Source organism: Rattus rattus, chromosome 2 (assembly GCF_011064425.1).
Source record: "Rattus rattus isolate New Zealand chromosome 2, Rrattus_CSIRO_v1, whole genome shotgun sequence".
NCBI lineage: Eukaryota > Metazoa > Chordata > Mammalia > Rodentia > Muridae > Rattus > Rattus rattus.
The window spans coordinates 10370743-10398530 of NC_046155.1; the positions used below are offsets into that span (position 1 = coordinate 10370743).

The 27788-nt window shown below is 49.4% G+C and overlaps 2 protein-coding genes across 4 annotated transcripts; one reads left to right on the forward strand and one right to left on the reverse strand.

The window, feature by feature from the left end:
• Positions 1-1372: 1372 nt before the first annotated feature.
• Prpf19 (pre-mRNA processing factor 19) lies at positions 1373-12144 on the forward strand. Of its 2 annotated transcripts, none has more exons than XM_032891641.1 (16): positions 1373-1629; positions 3657-3806; positions 3966-4042; positions 5100-5241; positions 5337-5410; positions 5503-5565; positions 6277-6318; positions 6416-6490; positions 6763-6838; positions 7003-7112; positions 8792-8947; positions 9158-9227; positions 9423-9508; positions 9746-9916; positions 10052-10157; positions 11634-12144. In XM_032891641.1, exons 1-16 carry the CDS (start codon positions 1611-1613, stop codon positions 11729-11731), a joined length of 1515 nt encoding a protein of 504 aa, XP_032747532.1. In that variant the 5' UTR covers positions 1373-1610; the 3' UTR covers positions 11732-12144. The 2 variants fall into 2 exon arrangements, with proteins under 2 accessions (XP_032747532.1, XP_032747530.1); XM_032891639.1 differs by having other exon boundaries at positions 1398-1629; positions 5043-5241.
• Positions 12145-20360: 8216 nt separating this feature from the next.
• Positions 20361-26731, reverse strand: Zp1 (zona pellucida glycoprotein 1). Of its 2 annotated transcripts, none has more exons than XM_032895350.1 (12): positions 26525-26731; positions 25501-25622; positions 24827-25184; positions 24591-24734; positions 24014-24201; positions 23758-23855; positions 22805-22932; positions 22523-22712; positions 22280-22424; positions 20934-21015; positions 20730-20837; positions 20361-20531 (listed from the first exon to the last, which is right to left on the reverse strand). In XM_032895350.1, the coding sequence occupies exons 1-12, from the start codon at positions 26694-26696 to the stop codon at positions 20419-20421; spliced, it is 1848 nt and encodes a 615-aa protein (XP_032751241.1). In that variant the 5' UTR covers positions 26697-26731; the 3' UTR covers positions 20361-20418. The 2 variants fall into 2 exon arrangements, with proteins under 2 accessions (XP_032751241.1, XP_032751242.1); XM_032895351.1 differs by having other exon boundaries at positions 20419-20531; positions 24827-25181; positions 26525-26696.
• Between the last annotated feature and the right edge of the window lie 1057 nt (positions 26732-27788).

Consider the following 27788-nt stretch of genomic DNA (forward strand, 5'->3'; position numbering starts at 1 on the left):
TGTGTGTATGTGTGTATGTGTGTGTGTATGTGTGTGTATGTGTGTATGTGTGTGTGTATGTGTGTGTATGTGTGTGTGTGTGTGTGTTGGAGGATAATATGCAGAAGTCAGTTCTCTCCTTCTGCCACGTGGGTCTTGGTGACTGAACTCAGGTATCAGGCCCAGCGGCCGGTCTGGTCTTTGTTAGAGAAAACATAAACAGTTGGTAGGTGGCAGGGAACCGTTATTCTAACAAATATCGGAGGCAGGCTACTTTAAAGAAAAGAGGGCCCTCTTGGCTCAAAGTTCTAGAAGCACAAGGTTCACAGGGAATGACACAGGCATTGTCTAGGGCCTCTTCTGGTGTCACAACTATGGAAGTCAACTCATGCATTTGTGCCTGTTCACTTTCTTTCCCTATAAGAACCCCACCAGGATCTTGTTATGTCCTATTCTAATTCCAAAGATCCCACCTCTAAATGCCACAGTTAAGCCGGATAGTAATGACACATCCCTTTGATTTTAGCACTCAAAAGGCAGAGACAGGAAGATCTTTGAGTTTGAGTCAAGTCTTGTCTACAGACTGAGTTCCACGGCAGCCAAGGGCTACACACACACACACACACACACACACACACACACACACACACACACACACACACAAACCCTGTCTTGAAAAACAGAAACAAAAATGAAACCACAGAAAAACACCATAGTCGTGTTAACTTTCCACTCTTATGGTTTATTTGTTTATTGGGACATGCTTTTTCTACACAGCCCTGATTGTCCTGGATTAGAACTCGCTGTACAGATCAGGCTGGACTTGAACACCGAGATCCGCCTGGCTCTGCAGCTCAGTGCCTGTGCTTAAAGACTTGTGCAAACACATCAACTTTCCATTCTTTTAAATATTCACATAAACGCCAGGAATTAAATTCCCTCGAGTTTAGAAAACAGACTATATTTAAAACGTAGCAGGCAACGAAGCCAGGGACTTGCCCAAATTCCCAGAGCAAGAGACAGAACCTAGACAGTGTTAGCTTCTTTACCCATTTGTGCTTTATTTACGGGATCACATTGTTTCTCAAAAGGCAGCCAAGGAACACAGGCTCAGAATCATACCTACAGACTCTCTAAGGCAGACCCTAGGAATCTGCTTTTTTACAAGCTCCTGAGAAATCTGACCTGCACACTAACATTTCAAAGACTAGTGTTCCCTGGGTGACAGCAGCTCCGCCTCAAAAACAGCCTTGGCCAGATTCCTAGGTTTAAGATCCCCGCAGCCTCATGGGAAATGTAGTTTCTGCTCTCCTTCCCGCCTCAGGCCTCTTGGAGAACTCGCCGGAAGAAGCCGAGCCAATGCGGAAACAGCCGAGTGTTCCGAGGCGGGCCTTTTCCTGCTCGGTTGCATGCTGGGAAAGGGCAGTTTCCGTTAGCTGCAGAAGGCTGAGGCGCGCCACCGGCCACCTCCCCACGTGAAGCAGTTGTGCGAGCATCGCCACGCCGGGCAGCTGTCTACCCGCGTCCGAGCGCTCCGGAAGCGGCGGGGGACCGGAAGTGGCCCGCGGAGGCTGCAGAGCTAGTCCGGGAACCCGCTGTGAGGCGACTGGCAGCAGCGCTACGACGGCGCCATGTCCCTGATCTGCTCGAGTGAGTGCTGGCTGCGGCGGGAGGCGGGAGCGTGTGCGGCCGCTGTGGCTCGGGCCCTGGAGCCCCCAGCCCTGCGTGCAGGGTGCATTTGCGCAGTGATGCGCAATTCACGTAGCTGGGAAGAATGACTGTCTCAGGGGTCTTTTGAAGCCAGCGTCGTTTTACAGAGCTGAGACAGGCCTGAGCAGAAGTGGGGGGAGGAGCTGGTGCAGTGAAAAACAGCTCTTGGTGTCAAAAACCCGAGGACGTGTCCAGGATCCGCCTCCGACTGTGATCTGGGCTCTAGCGGGTTTGGGCCTCAGTTTCCCCATCTGCAAAATTGAAAGCATTGCAATGGATATTGCTTGGGAAACCTCGCTTAGGAATTGGAGTTTCCGATTTGCAGAGATCATGCAGTGACTTTGAGACCAGGGCTGGAAGCCAGGTGTCTGGCTTCTAGCCTCGCGCAGTATGACTAATGAAAACAGCGAATGTTTAGAAAACCTGTATTGATTTACGATGCATTTCCAAACGGTGATCTCATTTTATGCTTACAAGAATTGTCTGAAAGGAAATAAAGATCCGTGTGTTACAGAGGGTGTCGGAAGTCTTGAAGAATGGGTTTATCCAGGGGTGTGCGACGAAGCTAAGCCATGGAGCTCGGTTTTTTGAGCCTGGATCCATGGTTTTCCCATGCAGTATACGGTCTTGTCTTTGGGTGTTGTATTACGGCATTGCGGGTGTTCTCCCAGTTGTTTACTCCATTACTAGTTTCCTCACTTTCTCTCTTTCCCTCTCAGAACGTTGCCATTAATTCAAAGAGGGAAAGGAAGGAGGGAAATGACAAACAGAAAAGGAAGTCTCATAGTGAAGAAATACCAGTTTGCAAAGTATTTATGAACGATTTGTTTCCTTTTCATCTTTGAGACAACACTCTTACATGCCCAGGGCCATCCTTCCTCTGGTAGGAGAGGGAAAGCTCTCAGAAAGCTTCAGTTGTTGAGTAGTGAGATAAACCTACAGAATAGGACAGGAAAGCCATATACAAAAATACAGATTTTAAGTACTGAAACAAATCCATACTTAATTACATGTGCATGGAGTCCTGCAAAATTAGGTGACTCTAAAGGAAGCCACTGAGAAGGATAGGAGCTTGAAGCCTTGGGTTGTTGACTCACAACCTATGGGAGGGCGAATAGAATTATGTGATGAATAAGAGCTGTTTTGTGATGTGATAAGTCACTATCTTAGAGCGGCCTTCAGAAGAGTCTGATGTGGAGGTAGCTTTCACTTGTCTGCTTGAGTGATCCAGTTGTCTCTTTTAGGGGAAGGTAGAGAAGCAAGGGGGGTCTGAGAAGGTCAGAGAGACCTTGGTTCTCAGCTTGCTTTTGAGGCCTTTTTTTTTTTTTTTTTGGTAGTTTGGCATGCCCAAGGCTCCATACTTTGGGATATTCTTTTCTGAGCCCCAGTACTTTTGCACTTATTTAATCTGCTCTGATGTTTATCAAGTGTCTGCTTCGCTTCTGCATTGTCCTGAGGTCAGTGACAGCTGTAAGGCCCATCTTCAAGGGTACACAGACTATTCTGTCGAGCGCTTAGAATAGAATTCTGCCTGGCACGTAGTAGCAGAGCAATGGAAGGTTTTTGTTTGTTTTTAATTTATCAGTGCTTGTCACGTGGCTTTGTAATTTCTCCTGTTGATCCATCTCGGGCTCCCGATGGATGACAGAAGTTTGAGTTGTGCTCTGTGTACTTCTTTGTCATGTGCCTAGTCATCTGGGTTCAAAAAAGAGATGGGCAGGGCTTACCGACCACTCTATACCGCACTGGCACATAGGATCTGGGCAGTTATTATTTATTGACTTTTATTATCAGCAGACCAGAGACTCTAGGTAAGTAGTTGGCAAGCATTGTGGGACCAAGTACAGGCAGGCTTGCTGTCACAGACCTTGCTTCCTGATAGCTGAATAAGGACAGGGTCTTGTTGGGGCTGACACAGTGAAGAGTCTCCTTTTACCCTGTGGTTCACTACCTGTCTTTCTCTATAGTCTCCAACGAAGTGCCAGAGCACCCATGCGTGTCCCCTGTCTCTAATCATGTGTATGAGCGGCGACTCATTGAGAAGTACATTGCAGAGAATGGCACAGATCCTATCAACAACCAGCCTCTCTCAGAGGAGCAGCTCATCGACATCAAAGGTGCCTGCCCAATAGCCTTGGTCCAAGGCCATCTCAGCTCAGCCTTCAAGAGTGGGAGGTGGTGCCAATCTGGTGGAGAAGATGGTGGCTGTGAGTGGGGGAGGGGAAGAGTTCCCGGGTTCTAGTTCTTCATACCTGCTTTGCTGCCTCTCTTGGCAGTTGCTCATCCAATCCGGCCCAAGCCTCCCTCTGCCACCAGCATCCCAGCCATTCTGAAAGCCTTGCAGGATGAGTGGGTGAGTCTGTGAAAAGAATGCACCTCCGGGCTAGGACCTGAGGATTGAACAGATGAGACCTCCCTCCCTCCCTCTTTTAATGTAGTTTTATGTTGTGTATGGCCTTTTGCTTACATGTATGACTGTGTATGACTTACGTGCCTGGTGCTTGGGAGGTAGGAGTTGGTGTGTGATCCCTTGAACTGTAGTTATGAACAGTTGTGAACTACCCTGTGGGGTTTGGGACTTGGATCTGAGTCCTCTGGAAGAATAGCAAGTGCTCTTAATTTCCGGGCTCTCAACTCTCTGCAGGCCCTCTTACTGTCTTGAGATAGGACTTCGCTTTGTTAGACTAGTCTGAAACTTTGATCCTTTTGCCTCAGCCTTCTAGTGCTAGGATTATAAGTGCCAACCACCAGGCCTGACTCTTGGGGGTGATGAACACAGGGTTAATGTAATCCCTGTACCACTGAGCAGCCCCCCTCATTTTGTGCTGGCCTTATTTCATTTGTGAGGAACAGGATAGCAATACAAGAGGAGCCTGGTTGTTGGAACTCTTGCAGACCTAGATTCCAAAGTTTTCTCCACTGTCAGCCTTTGTGACTTAGGACACACTGCTCAGTCTCTGAGACTTGACTTCCTGACTACAGGACACTCATTAGTCTTGTCTATCTGGATTCTGTAAGTAGAATGCAGTCGACATATTTGCCTTGTGACACCAGGGACCCTTTTTCATTACTGGGCTCTGCATTTGCTGAGGATAGCCAGTAAATAATCACAGCAGTATAATTATTTCCTTTCAGAGAGGTGATAACATTAATGCCTGTGATTTGCTGGTGAATTGCAAAGGTTGGGGTGGGAAGGAGCTAATTCTCACTCTGTGTGTGTGTTCAGGGTGTGGTATGGGGTAGGAGCCTGAATGTCGTACAGGGCATTCAGGGTCACTCAGATGTTGGCTTGGGTCTCTGAGTAGCTCAGGTTGGTTTCAGTGTAGAATAGGAGGTGGTGTCCTCTTCTCTAGGGTTGGCCGAATTCTCCGGCTCTCCCCCAGTCCTCACAGTGGCCTACCCTCTCCCAGGATGCAGTCATGCTGCACAGCTTCACTCTTCGCCAGCAGCTGCAGACAACCCGCCAGGAACTGTCCCACGCTCTGTACCAGCACGATGCTGCCTGCCGAGTCATTGCCCGGCTCACCAAGGAGGTCACTGCTGCTCGAGAAGGTCTCTGGTGTTCCCTGCTGCTCCCCGCCCTCTTCTGGCCCTGCTGCTGGCCCTGCTTTGTTATGTCCCATTTCTAACCTCATCTTTTCTCTCAGCTCTGGCTACTCTGAAACCACAGGCTGGTCTTATTGTACCTCAGGCTGTGCCAAGCTCACAGCCCAGTGTTGTGGTAAGTGTTCCCTTCCAGGCCCCAGTAGCTGTCCCTTACACAGACAGTTTTGGTATTGTGAGCCCCTCCTACTCTCCCTTTCTTTTCTACAGGGTGCAGGAGAGCCCATGGATTTGGGTGAGCTTGTGGGAATGACCCCTGAGATTATCCAGAAGGTAAGTTGTGTGCTCTTCTGATGGGACTGCAGTCTCTCCCTTAGTACTGTAGGCACTGGGGGCCTGTAAGACTCTCACAGTGGGCAATGAGAGGAGCCTGTACTGCCAATCAAGAGCTTCCTGATGACACTTACTTTAGTCTGGCTTCCTGTGTCTCATTTCCCTGGCTTCTGAATAGAATGAGGGGTGTGTGTTTCGTAGGCTTACTGTGGGAAAGATTTAATTACCTATGAGGGAAGTTTTTAGCTCTTGCAGTTATTGCAGTCCTTGTTGATATTAAGTCATTTCGTTATAGATTTTGATCGTTTTGCCTTAGGGCAAGAGTTATCTTTGTATAAGATGAGGAGTCTGAGGTGGCAAGTCAGACGGCTGAGAAGAGGCAGAGCAGACTCCAGACTACAGCTAGGTTCTGTTGGATGTAGTCTCCATTTGTGGGTCAACGGAGTGTGAGCGCTCATCTGAGTTCTCATGTTTGTAGCCTAGAGCACTACAACCTGGTTCCTGTCCCTACCTGCTGTGGCAAGGGAGTTCTCTTGATGTTCAGTTTCTCAGCTATACCATAAGGTTGTGGATACCTCACCTTATAAGATGGGGGTGGAGGTGTGTCAGCTTTTAGCCCACAGTTTGGCAGATGGCGTGTTTTGGTGATGTATCAGATGTGACTAGCACCCAGTGTGCTTTGTGTCACAAAATTATTTATGTTCTCCACAGCTTCAAGACAAGGCCACTGTACTAACCACGGAGCGTAAGAAGGTGAGTTGTTGCCTGCTGGGAACACCCACCTTCTTGGAGAAAGGGCTCGTTGAAGCCTGCTTTCATTGCTGCTCTTGGGGGCTTTTTGTTTTCTCAGAGAGGAAAAACTGTCCCTGAGGAGCTGGTGAAGCCTGAAGAGCTCAGCAAGTACCGGCAGGTGGCATCCCATGTGGTAAGTGGCTGAAGGTGGCCAGCCTGCGGAGTCATGGGAAATGCTACCTGGGTCCCTGGCAGAGTGTCTCACCCTGGCTGCTCTTCTGTCCTGCCATGCAGTGGGGGGAATTGGTGCATCCAGGCAGCCAGCCAAGCTGGGTGGATAAGGAATAGAACTCACTCTTCTTTCCTGGCTGGGGAGGAAAATGAGGGGTGTGGGGAAGGGGAGTGGAGGACCTGTATGGCTTGGATTTGGCTGTGACTGGGTTTCATGTGTCTCTGTCTGCAAAGGGGCTACACAGTGCTAGCATTCCTGGGATTCTCGCTCTGGACCTGTGTCCCTCAGATACCAACAAGATTCTTACTGGTGAGTCTAGGTCTGGCCTGACAGCCAAGATGAGGGATGGCAGGACCCAGGGAAGGTATAACCCCCCTTGGTCCTTTGCATGGATTTAAGGACAGAAAGACCTTCTGTGGCCCAGGGATACTTTAAGGCCTGCCTCATTTTTGTCTTCTTTGTATCATCTTCAGGTGGGGCAGATAAAAACGTTGTTGTCTTTGATAAGAGTACTGAGCAAATCCTGGCCACTCTCAAAGGCCATACCAAGAAGGTCACCAGTGTGGTGTTTCATCCTTCTCAGGTAAGACACTCTCGAAGTCACCCTTGTCTTATTTCTAAGTCCAGATCCAGTGGTTTTGAGTCTCAGAACTAATTGCCCAACCTCTAGTGTTTTGGTGAAACAGGGATTGATGTTCCCATGCTGACCCCCAAGACTGTTGAAAGTTGTGTGAGTTCTAATAGATGAGAACCCTTGATTTAGAGGATAAAGGTAGCTTATTAGATGAGATTAATGGTTTCATAGAATACAGTGGCTTTGGTATGCTGCTGCCTCAGGTACTTGAGCAGCCTCCCAGGTAGTCTTTTCTTCATATGTTAGGAAACTTAGATGTAGGACTGGAGCGACGGCTCAGCGGTTAAGAGCACTGACTGCTCTTCCAGAGGTCCTGAGTTCAATTCCCAGCAACCACATGGTGGCTCACAACCATCTGTAATGGGATCTGATGCCCTCTTCTGGTGTGTCTGAAGACAGCTATAGTGTACTCATATATAATATTTAAAAAAAGGAAACTGAGAAATAGAGGAATTTATGTTTGTCAGTGTTCTCTTGCTGTAAAGAGGCACCATGATCGTGGCAACTCCTATAAAAGAAAGCATTTAACTGGTGCTTGCTTACAGTTTCAGAGGGTCAGTCCATGATCATGGCAGGGAGCAGGTGGCAAGCATGGTACTGGAGCAGTAGCTGAGAGCTATAGCTGAAAGGAGACAGACAGATACGTGTGCAGCATGCATGCAGAGCACTGGGGTTGGTGTGGGCCTTTGACCCCACCACACCCCACACCCCACACCCTACTTCCTCTGATAGCAGCATCCTTCTAATCCTTTCAAATAGTGCCACTTTGGGGGACTAAGCATGAGCCTATGGGGGCCGTTTTTAATTCAAACCACCACAACTGTGACAAACTGAAAAAATTAGGTATAATTGGCAGCACTATTTTCTTATTTATTTGATATTAGTGCCACTATTGGCTTTTATGAAAATGTGTTAATGAAAGAATAGTTGCTTTTATCTTTTAGCTGTTGCTATCCTAACTAGTTGGAATAATTTGTTAAGGAAACTAAATAAGTTCTTTCTGCCCCAAGTCTTTTGGATAATCAACTTGCTCTTGAGGTCTAAGTGGAAGGAACAGGGCCCATGGCTTTCCTTTAGGCTCAGTGCTGCTCCCATCTGGGCCGTCTATTACAGCCATCTTTAGCTGCAGGCGGCACACGACTGCAGTCTCAGTTATACGAGCCATATTTCACCCAGCCTGAAAATGGGCCCCAAGTGCTCTCTGATGCAGTTGCTGCTTGTCCTACTAAGTAGTGAAGCTCTCGCCTGGCCTGGTGCTGCTTCAGCAGCACTTTCTTCCTTGGCTTTCTTAGGCTCTGTTTTGCTTTTTGTTTTTTTAAGATTTATTTTATGTATATGACACTTTCATCTTCAGACACACCAGAAGAGGGCACCAGATCCCATTACAGATGGTTGTGAGCCACCATGTGGTTGCTGGGAATTGAACTCAGGACCTCTGGAAGGGCAGTCAGCACTCTTAACCACTGAGCCCTCTTTCCAGCCCCAGACTTTGTTGTTTAGATAGAAGGTTACAGGCAGGACTGGGCTAGAAGTAGTTGCTGGCAGTTGTGACTGTCCTCATCACTCTGGAAAAGTGTTAAAATGCATCTCACTTCTTGGACTCTGATTCTTGCTCTCTTTCCTTTCAGGAATTGGTGTTTTCTGCGTCCCCTGATGCTACTATCAGGATTTGGTCCGTCCCAAACACTTCTTGTGTACAGGTTGTTCGGGCCCATGAGAGTGCGGTGACAGGACTCAGCCTCCATGCCACTGGAGACTATCTACTGAGCTCCTCTGATGATCAGGTGCAGTCACAGTCAGGGGCCTTGAGGAAGCTGCTTTCTCATCCCGGGAGGAGGGGGCAGCAAGGTTCCCAGAGTTCGGGAAATGTTTCTTCTCTATGGGAGCTAACTCTGCAAGGGGATACTGAAGTAGGATCTGTCTTGAAGACCACAAGACCCACTTTCTCATTGGCTTTTTTTTTTTTTTTTTTTTTTCTTTCATCTCATTTTCAGTACTGGGCGTTCTCTGACATTCAGACAGGGCGTGTGCTCACCAAGGTGACAGATGAGACTTCCGGCTGCTGTAAGTGGCCTAGAGGCATTGAGCTCTTTTGTTTGCAGTTTGTTGGTGTGTTTCGTTCAGTCATTTGCTTATGTGTTCTAAAGACTGTTTACCACTGGCAGTAGTGTAGTGCCACTCTTGTGCTGGCCCAGTGAGGAATGAAGCGCTCTCACTCTCCCGCAAACTCCTGACTGCAGACCTCTTCCCTTTCCTCAGCTCTTACCTGTGCACAGTTCCACCCTGATGGCCTCATCTTTGGAACAGGAACCATGGATTCCCAGATCAAGATCTGGGACTTGAAGGTAGGACATGCAGGCCTCATCTGGGGCCCAAAGGAGAAGGAACTTATGAGCTGTGATGGCAAGCCCTGAGTTATCTCAGGGCTTGGGAGAGGAGTACCTAGCTCCGTTTGTGTGGCATAAGTGTGATCAAGGAACTGTGGATATATAGGACATCTCACAATAGGAGTTTGGTAAGCCCTGCTTTTTTTCCTGTCTTGACCAGTGAATGCTGTTTTATTGCCCAACCCCCACCTGCAGGAACGCACCAATGTGGCGAACTTCCCTGGCCACTCCGGCCCCATTACCAGCATTGCCTTCTCTGAGAATGGGTACTACCTGGCCACGGCAGCTGATGACTCCTCAGTCAAGCTCTGGGACTTACGCAAGTTGAAGAACTTCAAGACATTGCAGCTAGACAACAACTTTGAGGTGTGTTCCTCCTCAGTCTCAGTTGTTTCTCCTTACTCGGCGATAGTTTCTGAGTTCATGCAGGCCGCTCCTGTTTGCTCCCAGTTTCGTGTCTCCTGTTCATTTGTGTAATTGCCTCTCTTTGGGGTTTGGCAGGTGAAGTCACTAATCTTTGACCAGAGTGGCACCTACCTGGCGCTTGGGGGTACAGATGTCCAGATCTACATCTGCAAACAGTGGACAGAGATTCTTCACTTTACAGGTAGAGGACGCCTGCCTGGGGCTTCCCAGGGCCTTGTGTGTCTGCTCTGGCGAGAAGTGGGGATAAAGCTCTGGGCTTGGCTTAGATAGGCTTTCCTTCCCGTCTTGCTGTCCTGGGACTAGAACACAGTCGAGGTTTCTGTCACTGAGCTCTCAACCCCCATCCCCACCCAGTAGTGTTTACTTATGGCTGGGGGAGTAGAGCATTGTGGCCTAGGAAAAGTACTTGTGAGTCTGTTTGTCCCAGAATACTGCTACTAGCTGGCCTCTCCCAAGCTGTGTGTTGAGCAAACTGATCTCTCTGGTGTTCCAGGAAAATTGGAATACATTAAGAGACACTTAGTGGGGATCATGAGGGCTTACATGAAAGTGCATGACACCCATAGGTTAGAAGTGTTTTATGGTATATTTGGTAATGGGTCTTGATTTGCGTAATGAATAAGAACAGTAATGAAGTAATGGGCAGTGATGAAGTTTTTATTTATTTTAGCTTTTTGAGAGGGTGTCTCTGGGTAACAAGCATTGGCAGTTCTGGAACTCACTCTAGACCAGGCTGGCCTCAAATTCACAGAGATACGCTGCTGTTGCCTTCTGGGTGCTGGGATTAAAGGTGTGCACCACAGTGCCTGGCCTTTTCTTTTCTTCGTGAACTTTTTATTGGGGGCTGTCATGGATGAGTAATGAAGCTTATACATCAAGTTGGGAAAAACAGATGGAAGGCAATTCGGTACGCTTGTTTCGATTTGTGTGGAGATGGAGTTCAGGGCCTTTCCCACAGTAGCAGGTCTTCAGGCCCCAACACAAGTACTCAAGGGCAATGACACAGTGCTGTGCAAGAGGTTTTCTCACCTTGGAGTCCCCCTGTGGCCCTGAGTTGCGTTAGCAATCTTTAGGGTGGGGATCTTGCTGCGTGTGGTAGTTCATACCTGTAATCCCAACACTTAGTGGCTGACGCTAGAGGATCACCTTGAGTTTGGGCCAGCTAGGAGCGCAAGAGGGCTTTTCTCTGGGGAGCTTTGAAGCTCCAGTGTTATCCTACATCTGATATGTTCTCCAACTGTCGGAGTCCTGTGAAGAGGATAGCTCAGCTTTGTCTATTCTGGATCTAGCCCTGTGCTGCGTGCCCTGAACTTTGACACCTATGAGCTAGAACAGGCTAATGGACTATTCCAGGCCCAAGTAATGAGCTGAAGCTAAACATACATGCCAAGACTTTCAGCCAGATTGAAATAATCTTGCCCAAAATCTCAGATGAGAGCGGGATTAGTATTCAGATGTTCATTCACCCAACAAAGATTGCTGCCTCCTGCCAGGTGCTGAGTGCTGGCTAAAGATAAATAGTGTGCAGAATCCTGCTGTTGAGGGGATTGCCATAAAGTGCAGTCTGGGTTTGTGCCAGGAACATGCTATTCAAACAAAATCATTGTTCAGTCCTGAAGGAACAACCTTCTCACACTCCCTTTCCTTCTCTCCTCAGAGCATAGTGGCCTGACCACTGGAGTGGCCTTTGGGCACCACGCCAAGTTCATCGCTTCAACCGGCATGGACAGGAGCCTCAAATTCTACAGTCTGTAGGCCCTATGCCTTGTCACAGTTCTGGGCCTCATCTCAGTAGTGGGTTAGAGTTAGAGGGTGGGGGTGGGGGGTGGGACTTTAGGAGGAGAGGGAGGTCTGGTAGGGGGGGACATTTACATCATTTCATTCTGGTCTGGATGATGGTCTGAGCCAGGGCACATGGAACACTGCTATCCATGCAGCCTTTGGGCCCCAGGGAACGGACGTGGAGGAACTGTCACCCTGTAAAATGCTCAGAGTCGGAGTCCAGCACCTCCCCCAGTGGTGGCAGCTGTTCCATGCCTGCTCTGTTTCAGCTCTTCTGAGACAGGGAGGTGAGCCAAGGGAACTGTGAAGGGGAGGGGCAGGAGGGCTCTTGCAGGTTTTTGTAAGCAGTGATCTAGTTTCATTAAAAAAAAAAGCCACACAGTAAACAGTCAGCTTCTTGTGTCTGTCTGCCAGAAACCCTGATTCGGGGAGGTCATGGGAGAGGGAGCACAGTGTGGAGCACTGGCTACCAGGAAACTTCCCCTGCAACCTAAAAGCTGTCTGCCAGAAGTCTCCAATCCTGAAGGCCTTGCCCTTGTTCCCAGTGCCCCTGTCACTTGTGCTGTGCTAGCTGCCTGGCTTGGCTTCTCTTACACAAGCCTGAAAGGTAGCGGGGAGCTAGAAGATTAGCCTTAACCTGCTGATGGTTGCTGTGAGTGGATTGCTAGGGTAATCCTTCAGAGGGAGATGATATAAACTGATTCCTGGATGGCTTGACCAAAAAGACTTTGTTGACTGGCAGCTAATCTGTTGAAGTAGAGCTGTTCCCTGGGCAGACAGCTAGAGCACAATAAATAAAACATTAGATGATAAACAGGAGATTAATGTAGGAGTTACCTGGTACTGGAGGAGAGGAGGACAGCCGTAGGTAGAAGGAAAGAAGGTTCTGAGGTTGAGGTGAGGGAGCTGTGTGTGGGTGGGAGATACATGCCACTGTCCAAGGGTGAGTTACCATTAGCTGTGCCCAGGGGTCCATAGTGCCCTAGTAGGGCCACCCCAATAGAATGTTGGCACTGGGAGCCTGTTTTGAGGCTAGGAGTGTAGTGAGATGAGGGAGGAAGGGGTGGGGGCAGTGTTGGTGAGTCCACAAAGAAGCTCTTGGAAAAGAAGATCTGAGAAGTGAGGAATCACCTAGAGGGGTGAGGGCAAGCTAGGGAGTCCTGACAACGCAACAGAGCAACTGGGTATGTTCTGTCAGGGCGTCCTGTGGGCAAGGAGATTCAGACTTACCTTACTGCCAGGATGGAAGATCTATAGTAGAGAAACCACCTGCTGCAGTTACTGTGCAGCCCACTGCTCCCCAGAAGTGTATCCAGTAAACTGTTACAGGCTGGGGAGACGGCACAGTTGATAAAGTGCTTTCTAGGCAAGCCTGAGCTGAATTCAGTCCCCAGCACCTATTGTAAAAAGCCAGGCATGGTGAGCCCTTTAACCAGTGCTGGGGAGGCAGAGACAAGGATCCTGGGAGTTCACACACAATCTGTACTAGCCTAGTTAGTGGGCTCTAAACTAAGAACCCTATTTCAAAAGAATTTCCTGAGGATGACACTCAAAGTAATCCTCTGCCCTCTACATGCATGTGTACGTATGTATACACCCCCTACGAATACAGGGACTTAAAGTAAATGGACCAAGAGGTAACTGAGAGATAGTTCGCTGTGACGGAGCTTGCTCTAGACTGGTGAAGCAGCAGTGAGCATGCTAGGGTCAGTGGGCATCCTGGCCATGAAGGCCAGTGGTTTGCTGAGTTCTGATGGGTGAGTTCCTGACATTGACATCCACTTTGGACTGAAGAAGCTATGACTTCTCATAGGATTGCTCTGGTCTAACATGCCCTCAAGCAGTTTTCTCTTTTCTTTTGAGGCAGGGTTTCTCTGTATAGCCCCGGCTGTCCTAGAACTCACTCTGCCTCCTGAGTGCTGGGATTAAAGGCATGTGCCAACACTGCCCAGTGAAAGTGATTTTTTAAAAACTTGAGTCTTACAGTTCTTTAGTAACGAGGTAAATATAAAATAAAAAGTTTCAACAGCAAAGTTAGAGATGAGCCGATAACAGCTGTCTGCAGGTGGTAGTGGAGTGCCAATGTAGGGGGGCGGGAGGGGATGCCTGGGGACATCCTGGGCCTAAGCTGGTCCCTAAAGCTGGCCAGTGCAAAGCCACTGAGCAATTTCTGTTACTGAGCAATTTCTGTTAGATGGTAATGTGCATTTTTATGATCCACCTACAAAGATGGTGAGAGACAAGATTAGGGAACCCTTTCTGGGCACAGCACCATGGTCATCTTGAAATTGTGGGACGTGTGTGTATGTCCCACAATACAGGTAGGGAGTCCTGGCATACACCAGAGAAGTAAACAAATAGCCACCCCTCCTAATAGGGCACAGTTTGTAGAGTATTTCACAGGACAGTGAGATCGCATGCAATTAGGGCAGAATTTTATACAGTTTGCCAGGAAGTGTAGGAACAAATGTCTGGACATCAACTGAGGGTCCAGTGATTCTCCCCACCTACCCTTTGTATGAGGGAACATTCCTAGTCAACAGGCCTAGTCTTGGGTTTCTTGGTAGTGGTTGCAAGTACTCTGATGGAAGATGCCACTAAAAAAGCAAGCTTTCATTTGGGGCTTCAAGGATCCTAAAGGGCTCCATCTTCCTGGACCACACCAATCCTATTACTTAGGGTCTAGGAGCGTCACAGAGCCAGGTGCCCAAAGGGAATGTGTTTGCTATGATGTGAATCAGTGCTTACTCCACCCTATGAACAGTCAAGCCTCTGGATGTTCAAAACCATGCTCCTTTGCTGTTGAACTGACAGTCTGTCTACACTGCTTGAACTTGAAGCACCAACCATGGTCACCTAGGGGCAGGGAAATTAACTCTAGCTACCAACTAACCTAGTACCTTGGCGGAGCTCCTGCAAAGCATGCCTCTAGCCAGCAGGCGGTGCTAGTCCCCTTCTGCAGGTGAGTGTCAGAGAAGCCTCTTGTCCTGAGACGTGGCCTTGAATTGGGACTTTAAAGCACAGTTTCAGAGACAAAGCTGAGACAGCAGTGGACCGCTAATGACCTCCTCTGTGGGTCTTGGAGTGTAGGGTCATGGCTAGTATGATCTCTTGCATCAAGCCTCAGTTTGACTCCTAACTCCTTTTACAATGACTCCTGAGTCCTGTGTGGTGCCTACCTGAGGGCTAAGTGAGCTATTGCAAGGAGTGAGCACGTGGTACCCCTCGGTGACTAGTGACTGTTGCCATGCTTCGGGATGGCTGCTAGTAACAGTTTCAGTGACCCTCAGTGCTTGACACCCGTGGTGTTAAGGTTGACCTAACTTCTCCATCTTCAAGCCTGACATTAAAACTCATCAATCGGGCTGGAGAGATGGCTCAGAGGTTAAGAGCACCCGACTGCTCTTCCAGAGGTCCTGAGTTCAATTCCCAGCAACCACATGGTGGCTCACAACCATCTGTAAAGAGATCCGATGCCCTCTTCTGGTGTATCTGAGGACAGCTACAGTGTACTTATATATAGTAAATAAAATAAAATAAATCTTAAAAAAAAAACTCATCAATCCAGCTGGGTGTGGTGGTAAACACTTTTAATCCCAGCATTCAGAGGTAGACAGATCTGAGTTCAAGGCCAGCCTGGTCTACAGAGTGAACTCCAGGACAACTAGGACTACGTAGAGAAACCCTATCTTGGAAAAACAAATAGCAGGCGCCACAAAACCAAAAGCTCATCCGTCGAGCCAGGGAGGCATGAAGAAGCAGATCAGCCAGGACTGAAGCTGGAAGGATTCCTCTGTCTCCCCACTTGCATACTAAGAATTTGGACGGGCACATTGGAGAGAGAGCGATCACAGTTCTCTTTAAGGCAGTTCTTTTAGTCCACCAGCACCAAGACAGGCAAGATTCCTCATTGCCCTAACTCTGGATTGAGCTCGGCAGTGTCCTCTCGCAGAGGTCTACATCTAGACTTCTGCCTCTGGCAGGCCCCCTGTTCTCATCCAGGCGGATGTCAACATGGCCAGGATTCTGAAGAAGTGCCCCTGCCCCCAGAGTTCCCAAATTAGAAGCTGTTTACTTCCCAGAGGTTTTGGTTTTTATTTTCATCCCATCTGTGTGACTTTTTCCCCCCTCACATTAGTTCAACAGTGACTTAAGTGCTTATAAAAAGATAACTTGGTATTTTTGTTGTTTACTTTTAAAGACTGGTCTGGTGTTGCCCATTATTGCAACAGAAAAGGACTTTTGCATTAAGCATTCCTGCAGGAATGCCTGGATGGAAGCCACATATCTTAGGCTGCAGCAGTGAACTCTGCATACTCCTTTTTATATCATTTATTTTTATCTTATATGTGTGTGGTATGCGCCCTGTCACCATGGCACGTGTGGAAGTCAGATCACAGCTTGCAGGGTTTGGTCCTCTCCCACCATGTGGGTCCCAGAGACCAAACTGGAGTCCGCTTGCTGTCTTGGTAGCAAGTTCCTTTACCTGATAGCCACTGAGCTGAGGTCAGCCCTCGCTCACTTCCTTATGGAAACACATGGAGATAATGTGTTCTCAGTGCCTTGTTGGGGAGACTGGAGAGGCAGGGAACCCTTGGGTCTCCTGTAGCTGTGGCCGAAAGGCAGGAAGAGGAAATCTGATGGACTGCAAGCAGCCCTGCTTCTTCCTCAGGAATGGTGGCCTGCCTTCCTCCCCATCAGCTCTGATTTCCCTTGTCATAGGCCCAGGCTACCAGGTGGAAATGAGAGGAAGAAGGGGAGCTGTTTCCTGTTTCTGAGCTCAATTCATAAGATTTGGTATCTAGGAATGTGTCTTCCACCATCGAGACTGAGTTCAACAGAAAGCTATAAAACACAGATGCTTGAAATGATACAGGATGAGGCTCTGGGAACATAGCTCACTCAGCTCACAGTGCTGACAGTGTAGGAAAGCTAGTTTTGCAGAGAGCTTTGTGGTGTTTACGTGTTTTTGTCCACAGAACCCTCCCTATCAAAGGAGAGGGAGGTATTGACAGAACCTGTAAACCATTTCATTCAGTACAAAGTTCCCTATCAGAAATCGTGCTCATGGACCGAGCAACCATTGCACTGGTAAAATAAGAGCTGCAAAGGGCAAATGGGTATGTTTATGGTTCTACAGGAGGTCTGCCATAGTCAAAGATAAAAATGAGAGGGAAATGGGACACGAAGGAAACCCCATGGCCAGTTGCTGGGAACGATGAACAAGTTCAAAGCCTCTGTGTTTCTGAATGCTCTATGTACAAAGAAATGGAGAGGGACCCCAGCAGGTTGAAGATGCAAGTGGCTATGGAAATGCAAAGCTAACAGCAGAATCACTTTAGTGCTGCCTCTGGTGCACGATCTGGAGGGGCAGAGAGGGCGGATCTCAGCCCACAGTCAGAAGGGATGTGGCTTCTATCTGGCCCAGGAGTTCTATCTAAGAATTTCTTCTGAGAAAGCAACTCGCCAAGAGGTCCACACTTACATAACTGCATTCACACTTGATACCTGACGTGATAGGCCCAGTTTCCTCTAACAGATCAGATGTGTCCTAGTTCAACAGAAAGCCATAAAACACAGATGCTTAAAATGATACAGGATGAGGCACTGGGGCTGGGAGCATAGCTCACTCAGCTGACAGTGATTTCCCTACCTGTACCCAGTACTGAGTGAAATCAGGCACAGGGCTGTAATCTCAGCAGGAGGCTCAGAAGTTCAAGGCCATCAGGTTGGCCTCGGTTCTAGCAGATCCTGTGTCAAAAAATAAGAAGGATAAATACTTAGAATGTAGTTAGAGATGATGCTGGCTTAGTTAAGTGGTGATTGTGAGCTCTCCAAAATATACATTATACATTTTCATAATTACACACACACACACACACACACACACACACACAAGAACAAGGGTTTATATGGGAAGAGGAAAGGGAAGAGGAAAATTCAATTTTCTCAAAAAATAAAAAACATAAGGGGTCAGCAAGATGGTTCAGTGGGTCAGGTGCTGGGTCTGTAAGACAGACAATCTGGATTTGATCCCCAGAATCCATATAGAGGTAGGAGAGAACTGACTGACCGTTACTCTCTGGCCTCCATGTATACACCATGCCATGCCTTATCCTCCAGTGTGTATACACAGTGGTAAGTAGGAAACAAAAGAATGGTTCAAGCATTTACTGTTCTGTTTTTAGCTTGGAAGGGACTCCTCTGGCACCTGTTGGGTGAGTAATGCTCTTGTTTAAACGGTGTGGACGCCAATCCTACTCCAGCTCGGCAGGAGTTGATGGAATCAGCTTTCTCTCCCAGCCATGCTGATTCTCCTGCCATGAATATATCCTCCACTGGCCTGGGCCATGATGTCACTAGGCACAGCTGGGAGGCAGCCTCAAGAAGGGACATTTGCTTTATGGCCAGTATCTGGTCTCCTGCCCTGGCTGGTGCGCTCCTGGTGGTGTGCTGCCTCTTCTAGAAAAGAAAAAAAAATGGAGTTTTCCCAGTGCCGGGTCTTGGTTGTGGACTTGACCTCAAACCCAAACAAAACTAAAAACAACAAAAACAAAAAACTAAGTAAGCAATAGCTTGGAGTATGAAGAAGAGAAATTCCAGTCAGTGGCTAATATCCGGAAAGTGCTGGCTGGTATCACACATGATTCTAGGTCTCTTTATCAACTGGTTTGCATTGGTATTCCTGTGCATTAGACACTAGTCTCATTAACAAGATAAAACAGACTCAGGGAAGTGCAACAACTGCCACAAGGCCCAGGGAGAAGCAAAGATGCCCTGAGTCAGGTATTGGAGGCCATGTTTATCCTGGAAAGGTGGAATAAGCCTAAACTAGGGTGGAGAAGGGACCTTGTATCAAATGAGGGTGGCTGGCTGGTTGCCTTTGTGGCAGCTAAGCTCATACCCTGCCAGAGGCCCAGAGATTTCTCTAGCTTCTCCAGATTCTTCTTGTATCCCTTGCTGAACTGGCTTTCCTCCCAGCCTACATCAATCAGTATGCTATTGATTGATGAGAACATAGCCTGGCCCTGACCTATGGGATGGTGGCTATTCCCAAGTGGCAGGAAAGATCAAGGCCAGCCTGTTGCTACCCTGTGCTGCCAGTAGGCTCTGCATAGGTTGGCTTTGGGAGGCTGGGAGTCAGCTGTGTACATCCCGTATCCTTTGGTGGATGCAGTGGGACTGGGGAGTTAGTTCAGGCTTGACGATTCTGCTGTCCGTGGGACTTCTGACTTCCTCCGGTCGGGAAGGCAGCTTTGCGGGTGCTCTGAGGACACCCACATCTAGATAAGTTCCTGCCAGGCCATCAGCTCCCAGCTGCTATTTGCTGACTGCCAGGTTTTAAATGTTCCCTCCTACACCTCTGCTTTTGCTGTTGTGCCTGAATGACCACCTTCCCTTGCCTAGTGGCATTCTCTCCAGACCCTGCCCTGGGAAAGAGAAATGCCAGGCTGTGGCATATGTTAAGTTGCTTTGAGGATGGCATTAGATATCATTGTGTGGGTTAGTGGGATTCAGCCCACAAAAACAAAAAAACAAAAAAACAAAAAAACAAAAAAACAAAACAAAACCGACAACTTGAGTTCCATCCCTTGTGCTCATTTAAAGGTAAAAGGAGAGAACTGACCCCATAGTGTGTCTTCTGACTCCCACACATGTGCACCTCTCCCCTAGGAACAAAACGTTTTGTCAATTGTTCCACGTAGTCTTTAGTTTTTTGGGACAGTCTTATGACCTTGGCTGTACAGAAAGTCAGAAGTAGACCATGTTGACCTCAAACTCAGATCTGCCTGCTCTGCCCCTGCTGGGATTAAAGGCAGGGGTCACCATGCTCGGTTTTCCTGTAGCCTATTGATCCAGTCAGGAATGTGGTAAACCTGAGACTGGAAAGCTACACACGAGTAACCTACTGGCATGAATGTCCGGTTTTAGTTGTTTCAAGCAGGAGTTACACTATAAATTAGTGGCAGAGGTCATGAGGTGACTTCCTCACATAAAGACACTTGCTCTGCAAGTGACCCGAGTTCAATTCCCAGAACCCGTGTCAAGGGGGAAGGAGAGAAATGACTCCACAAAGTTGTCCTCTGACCTCTACATGTACAAGTTAAAAAAAAGTTAAAAGATTAAAATAGTGGTTAAAAAGGTAGTACAGGGAATATGTAAGTCAGTTTTCAGTCCTTTGATGTAGTCAAGTATTCTGTACTGTGTGTATGCTTGCATATACATGCTCTACTGGTATACACTCGGCACAAGCTTATACATATCTGTGGCACTGCATCTCACTGTGATGGTGGCTGTGGCATCATGGGTGACAGGAACATCTCACCTCTGTGGTAATTTAACAGAGAAGCTGCCATAAATGGTGAAATATAACGTGACTGTATAATAGGGGTCACGATTCTGAGAGGACACTACTGACTCCCAGGAACAAGTTTCTCATGTGGTTCACCCCTGTAATCCCAGCACGCTGAGGCAGAAGAATCACTGGGTTCAAAACCAGTCTTAGCTGTAGAGTGAGAAGACCCTGTTCCTCCTCAAACACCCCACACTCTTGGAAAAGACACACATCAGGTTTTGTAAATAACTTCCCCACATCAGCTTTCAGTTTTCAAACAATGGTTTATTGAGCCCATTTAATTTCCGGTGCCTTCCCAGAACTTCTAGGCCCAGGCCCTACTCAGACCCACCAAGACACCATCCCCCAGGACTAGGGTGAGGGCCAGCAGTTGGAGCACCCAGAATAAGGGTCTTGAACCGGAGTTCCTGAGGGAACCTGTCAGAGAAGCAGGGGGAGGGTTGCCTGGAGCAGGCCGTCTGTAGATAAGGGACTGGGCAATTTTTACTTAGTTCCTCATTTAGTGGAGGTTACACCATACCTCTGCCTTCCTTACACACGACCAGAGCTTCCCTGTTTCATCAGCATTTTTATAGAGAGGGCCGTGACCCTCAGGGGCACCCCAAACCCTGGTACCTGAAAGCTCCAGTTTAGGAGCATCCTCAAAGCCCACTGCTCCTGGAGAGCTCACAATGTCCAGGGCCCGGATAGTGCTATTGTGGTGACCAGAGGATCGTCGATGCCCTGCCCAGGAGAAAAGCTGTCTGGCCTCCAACCTCTACTGAGAGGCAGCTACGGGTGCAAAGGTGTATCAAAAAACCCAAATACCCCCAGACTCACTTGCTATCTCAGAGTCACAGGTAGTAGAGCATGTCTCGGACCCCACAGGGTGGCAGGCAGAGGCACTACAGAAGAAATAGACCTGGTAGAAAGAAACAGAGTCAAGGGGTGGCCTAGGTTTGTACAGCTAGGCTGGAAGCACAGAGGCAGTGTTGAAAGATTCAGGTGCAGGGCTGTGTTAGTGCAGGGAGAGAGATGGGTGAGCAGAGACTATGACCACAGCTACCCTACACTGGTGGGGATGGAAACTGTGGTGTTCTCAATTTGGAGTTCAGCCCTTCTGCTTCCTGAGCCCCAAAACCTGTAGTAGAAGACACTCCCTACAGGCAGGCACTGTGGCCCTCAAGAGAGCTACAGTCCTCTGTCCCATCCTTTGCCTTCTGCCCCCAGGAGCAGCTAACAGAGGAAGTAAGGTTTGGCCACAGTGCCAGCCAACATGTCTGCTGTCCTCTTTTTACTCCTGCAGACAATACCTGGAGGCAGAGAAGACAAGGCACCCCTGCTTCCAGAAACAGCTCAGGGGAGGGGACCAGAAGCAGTGTCAGTCTGCCATGGTCACCTTCATATAACCATGAAGGACAGAGCCTCGTGGCTTGGGAAGCAGCACACAAGCAACGTAGCGATGCCACCCTCAGCGTTGCCTACCAGTGGGACCAGCCACATCTGATTAGTTAAGGGCAGGGATAGAGCATGAGAGATCTGTGAACATGTTGTACTATCTATCACGGGTTGGACCACACTAGCATGTTTCCTGTGGTGCTATGTGTACACCATACAGAAAAGCTTAAGGTTTAAAGACTCTAAGTACATCCATTTTTATCTTCTGGAAATGCTGCTATTGTGCTAAACACCAAAGCAGAAAACCAAGGCACACGTTATCATTTCTAGAATCAGATGTGAGACCGCACAAGAACAAACACCAGAGCTGGTGCTGAGATTTCATGTTGATTATAGCCACAGTCAGTGTTTCCTTCTATCGTTCCGATGTTTCGCATCTGTGTGTATGTAGAGGAACGTGCAGGCCACAGCACACACGTGAGGGCCGGAGACAGATCCTGGGAGCCAGGTCTCTCTGTCACAATGTGGCTCCACCCAGGGATTGAACTTAGGTCAGCAGACTCAGCAGTAATTACCTTTACCTTCTGAGCCATGGCGTCAGCTACCTCTTCCCATCCTAAATTGTGTGTGGGTCAGCGTTCTGAAGACCTCGTTTTCCCCAACACTTGAAACAGCTGGGATCTCAGCACTAGCTTGCAGGGTGCGGGAAGGATGTGGTGACCAGCTAACTATCACTCAGCAGGTAGCATGGGACATGAGAAACAACAAAAAAGGTCTTCCTAACCAACCTGTCCCCGAAGGGCATTCTGGGAGCTGGAGTCAAGGAGAGTGAAGGTGGCGATGGTGAAGCGCTGATAGTGAGACCAGAAGGGCAGCGTTGCCCTGTCTGCAGCCACCATTTGTGTTCTGTAGTTGTCACCCTTGAAAGGACACCTGGATTGAAGAGAAGTCCAAAAGCCTCTTTAAGGAGCTGTGGCAGGCAGAACCCCCCCACCCTCTGGGGTGCAGCTTCGTCATCTGCTACCACTCACCCATCTGACAGAATGGGCCATTGGGGCTGCTCAAAGGGGCTGGCAGAGGGTGTGGCCCAGCACTGATGAAGCATGAGAGCCAGACCAGGATCAGTTCTCTGCAGGAGACGGACCTCTATGTAGACTGGTTCCTGGAGCAGTCTCACAAGAGGATAGTCACTCCCCTGGTAGTAGGAGCTGAAAGTCTTATCTGCAGAGAGAGGGGCTTGTGAACCTAGGACAGACTGTACCAAGGCATTAGAGGCAGGAAGGGAAAGTAGCAGGTGGGGTGGGGGACTGTACCCGTGGCAATCCTCAGCTCCAGCCTCAGGGGTCCAGACTGGGTCACAGGGGCAGGTGGTTGTGGTGAGAAGATAGATGCCCGGATGGGCAGGAAATCACTAGCATTGAAGATACAGCGAACATGAAGCCTAAAAGTCCAAGAATGAGAGGTTGGGGGAGACCATAAGTCAGAGCAACCTGTTTACTTAATCACCAACATCCCAACAATGGCTGCAGCAGACAGCTTCCTCCACAGGGTGCAGAGGGCCCGTGACCTCATTGTTCACCGTTTTCTGCTCTTCTGCCCACCTAGTCTGCCCCGGACAGCTTGAATTGGCTACCCCAGGCCCTACTCTAGGTGCCAGGTACCACAGTATCAAGACAACAGGGCTGTGTCCTGGCACTTGAGGTCTCTGAAGTGTGGTGGGGAGAACCCTGGATTGTGGAGCCATGAAAAAGCCTTTAATATGCCTAAGCCTCGTTTCTTCTTTTGCCCCATTGAGAGGCTCTAGTGACTGGCCCATTGGAGGCCACAGGACTGTGTCTCAGGGCCTTGCTTGTCCTTACAACTAGCCTAACAGTGTCTCCTTTTGTAGCCTGAGTGCCATGGGGTCACTGATCCGTGCCTCCAGGGTCCCATGCCGAATGCCCGCTGATGGTGTGCTATACAGCTGTAGTAATAGCACCAGCCTTGAAGGCCTCACTGTTGTCTTGTGCTCCTTTTAGCCTAATCTCAACAGACGCTGTCTGTCCCCCTGTATTTCTCTGATCCCCCAAAGTCCTTGATGCCATGCTGAAACTGGCTGCCTCGAGCACTTAAGTCCAAAAGCTTAAAGCGTGCTATAGAATTGTGTCCCCTACCTCTGGGCCATAGTACTTTGTGCTAAAGCAAAAGACACTTGGACCCTGACACTACTCTCACATCCTATGACCTCACACCCTACACCCAGGTCTGTAACCCAGCTACCTCTCACCGGAAGACACCATCCCGAGTGATGGAACCCTGTGGTCCCGTTTGGACCTCAATGTTAGACACCAGCTGGTTCTCATAGACGAGCTGCTTACCAACCACCTGAGGAAGAGGTAGTGAGTGAGGCTCCCCAGCAGTGGAACTCACTTCCAACGTGCATCTCACCCCTACCTGGGTCCATGATGCCACAGAGGATGGAGGGGGCCAGTGATGCCCCTCAGGAAGTGGGGCTCACCCTCCAGCCTAAGGTCCACTCCTACCTGGATTGCTGTTCCACAGAGGGTAAGAGGGACATGGAAAACCACAAAAGCACTTGTCTTCTGGGTAGGGGGGCATCCGTTGGGGGCATAGGCTAGGTGGACATTGTCCAGCATGACCCCGTGTGTCAAGGCTGTTTCTTGCGACATGACCAAGGTAAAGTAGCCACTTCTGAAACACTGGAGAGTGACTAGGACAAAGGCAGATCCAAGAGGTAGATCAGGACTTTGGGATTCAGTGTCTCTCCAGCTCAGGGACAGGGGAAGGGCTCTGGGAGTGACAATATTTGACCACTAGTCAGGAATCAAGGGATCTGGACATTGTTCTTCCCATCTTTGGCCTAAGCAAATGCCCTAGGAGCTGACAGAGCAAAGGGTTGATAAATGCTACAGATGGAGGTCAGGGTCTGTAAGAAGGGGACCTAACTCCCCTGGGGCAGGTGCTCTTCCTAAATGAGGGTGGTTGCGTCTACCTGGGAGCTGGGTTCTCTCAGACTGCATACAAGGCACTTCTGCTAGATGGAAGGCAGACGTGCTATGCCAGGACCAACAAGAGCATGCTTGGGATGAGAGGTTGTACCTGTGTTGCCATAGTAACAGGGCACTTCTTTGGTGTTGTCATAGCAGCAGCCGGCCTGCTGACAGGCTTCCTCAGAACTACCTTTTACCATGCAGGGGATGTGCCCAGAGGCTACCTGACATCGCTCCTGGAGCAGATGGGTACCTAGGGTTGGTGACAGAGCAGTGAGGAAATGACTGCTTAGAGCCCAAAGGTCCCGAGACACAGGCATGTACACACAGAGGAGGCTCACATACCTATAGAATCCAGCTCAGTCAATTCCCAGGACCCCAAGGTGCCCCACTGGGACTGAGGCACGGTGGGTCCAACAGGTCCAGGTTCTGAGGATGGTGGAGCGGGAGTTGGATGGGTCTCTGGGTACAATGTAGTGAGACCAGTGTGGCCAGACCCAGTCAAGGTGTGGTCAGAGATGGGGTGAAGGGCAAAAATATGAGGTATAAAAGGCTGAGGTGTGGTGGGTGGTGCCAGGTAGGGCTCTGGAGTCAAGATGTGGTCTGGTTTGGGACAGATCAGAGTGACATCTTGTGCTGTATCCACACGGCCATTGGGTAGTACGGCTTGTATGAACACCCTCAGGTGGAAACGCCCATCCTGCTGGTGAGAGGGCCACAGAGAGCAACTGAGTATGGCCACCTGACACTTCAGGTGAGCGTGAGTGCTGGGCTGGAGGCCAGAGCATGGTGCCTGGCTGTTGACTACACCCGACCCTGGAGCGGTTGCCACCCAGGATGGCTGGTGTTAATGGAAGCTGGGCAGCCCTGGTAGAGAGGGAGCCGATTTGTGGGATATCTCAGGATCGAATCTGTCACCTGCCTACTCCCCACCCCTCATAGACTCTATGCTTCTCTGGTTATGAGGGGGCTGTTAGGACAAGCTCCTTCCGTCCTCGCATGTGTGACTCTGTCCTTACCTTCTCCAGCACGTGGCAACCTTTGTAATCAGCTGAGAACACTGCGGGCTTCTGGGCCTCACTGATCACCCAGTGGTAGCAGATAGAGCAGTTATTCACCTCAAACCGGTTCCCAAATTCATCTGGGAAGGGGGAGGAGATGAAGAAGGGAGCCTCAGGTGCTGCAGGGCAAGAGGCTGCTGGAACTCTCGGGCAAGCTTGTTCTAACACCCAGTTTTGCCTGCTAGCTCAGCTGTGTGGCTGTAGGCAAGTGTCTTCCCTCTCTGGTTTTGGTTCTCACTTCTGCCATTGGCTCTTTGTAGCTGGGATACAGGAGTGTTCACAGTGTGTCAGGCACAGACTGAGCACCTCACAGTTTTAAGTTTAGTTAGCCTTGTGCCTTGGCTGAGGCATCCGGAGCCAGAGCTTTCTCAGACACACGCAATGAGGAGAGGAATGAGGGCAGAGTGAGAGACTGACGCTTCCTTGTCATCCTAACCGGCTCTCTCACTCATTTGGGGACACCTGCTAAATGCTCACTTGCTTTGTTAGCTCAGAACGGCACCAGCCCCCCACCCCGCCCTCTGGGCCTGCCCCCACCCTTCCTTTAGAGTGCACAGGGCAAGAGTGTGTGTATGTGTGTGTGAGTGTGTGATATCTTTCCCTCCTTTCAGAGGCTGCTCTAAAAGTGAGGTTCAAATTGTCACACAGAACCCCCCCCCCATTCCCTACATTAAATCACACCCCGAGGGTGTTCTGTGGACCCGGAAGCTTACAGCTGGAAGTTCAGAGCCCAGCATTTTTGAGTCAGAGCCTATCTTTCCTACAGGTGATTGCTGTGCACAGGGCACAGGAAAGCCTGCTCTGGTGGTTGCTTTCCATCTCTGCGTGTGACCGGCAAGAGGCTGGTTTTTGCAGTCCTCTGAATGGCTGGCCTCTACTCTTCCAGTTCCTGCTTCTAGGAAGAGGTCTAGCTCCTTCTTTGCAGCAGGCTGGAATTGGGACTGGGCATGGGAAGTTGGGACGGGTGTCTGTCAGCACTTACCCAGCACCTTGAATTGGATAGTCTGGTTTGGCCTGGGGAACACCAGCAGCTGCATGCCCTGTACCCCACAGTCATAGCTGTATTCAAAGCCAGGCTTGAGATGCAGATCCTGACCCAATCTCAGGGGAGCTGCCATCAGCAGAAGCAGGACCACAAAACAACCCCAGGCCATGATGGAGGCTCCTGTCTGTCACCACAGACACCCACAACAACCCCTGTGAGTTCCCCATTGGCCAGCTTGGGGCCAGGCCTTTATATGGATCAGGCAGGAAGTGGTAGCCTCTGGGGGCCAAGGGGATCCACCTGGGGAAGCAGCTGCTTAGCTTACAAGGGGCTATGGAGAAACTCCTTCCCCTGCAGCAGGGGAAGGCCCGTTCCATCCTGGGTCTATCAAGGATCTTCAGAAAGCTGCCCTTGACCCCTCACCAATTTTCTGTGGCAGCTGGCACTACCCAGGGATTTCTAGCAAAGAGGCTGCAGGCAGGCTATAGCCAGCAGTCATACTCCTGAATGCTTCAGTCCACTGGCTGGGTGCTCCCTGAGTCTCACATCAGTGTGGGAGCTTCCTGCCCAGGTATCCTTCCAAGGTCTCCTTCTGCCTGTCAGGACGCTGGGGACTGAATACAAGGTTACTTCCTGCCCCCACTCAACCCCAGCTCCCGGCAGAGCTGGTGGTATGCATGGTGGTGGGTGGTGAGCTTGGTGGTAGCACCTCTCAGGGTTCTGAGTTAATCCTTAGCTATTACATCCTCTCATTGTGAAAATGCAAAATCCCAGATGCACAAGTGTCTGGAATATTCTGAGCACCAATATGGCGGCAAAAGTGGAAATCTGTTCTTGACCTTGTGATGAGTCACACACCATGCACATGATCCGGAACAAATCAAGATCCAGTTGCTGGGTTCACATGGTGGTACATGCCTGTAGTCCCAGCACACGGGACTGAGGCTTGAAGATCATGAGTTTGAAGGCAGCCTGGACTACAGAGGGAGACCCAGTCTCAAAAACAAAACTAAACAAGACCACTCCTACCAAGAACACCTCTAGGCTATGTGCGTAACATGGGCATGAGACACAAGTGAAATTTCTGTTTAGTCTAGGGTGCCGTCCCCAGAAGAATGCAAACATTTCAAAAGACATAAAACAGAAAGAAAGAAACAAAGGAAGAAAGAAATATGGAGGCTCATTCGGTGAGAGTGCTTGCTATGCAAGTATGATGATCTGAGTTCAAACCCCCAGCGCCCGTGTACAAAGCTAGGTGTTT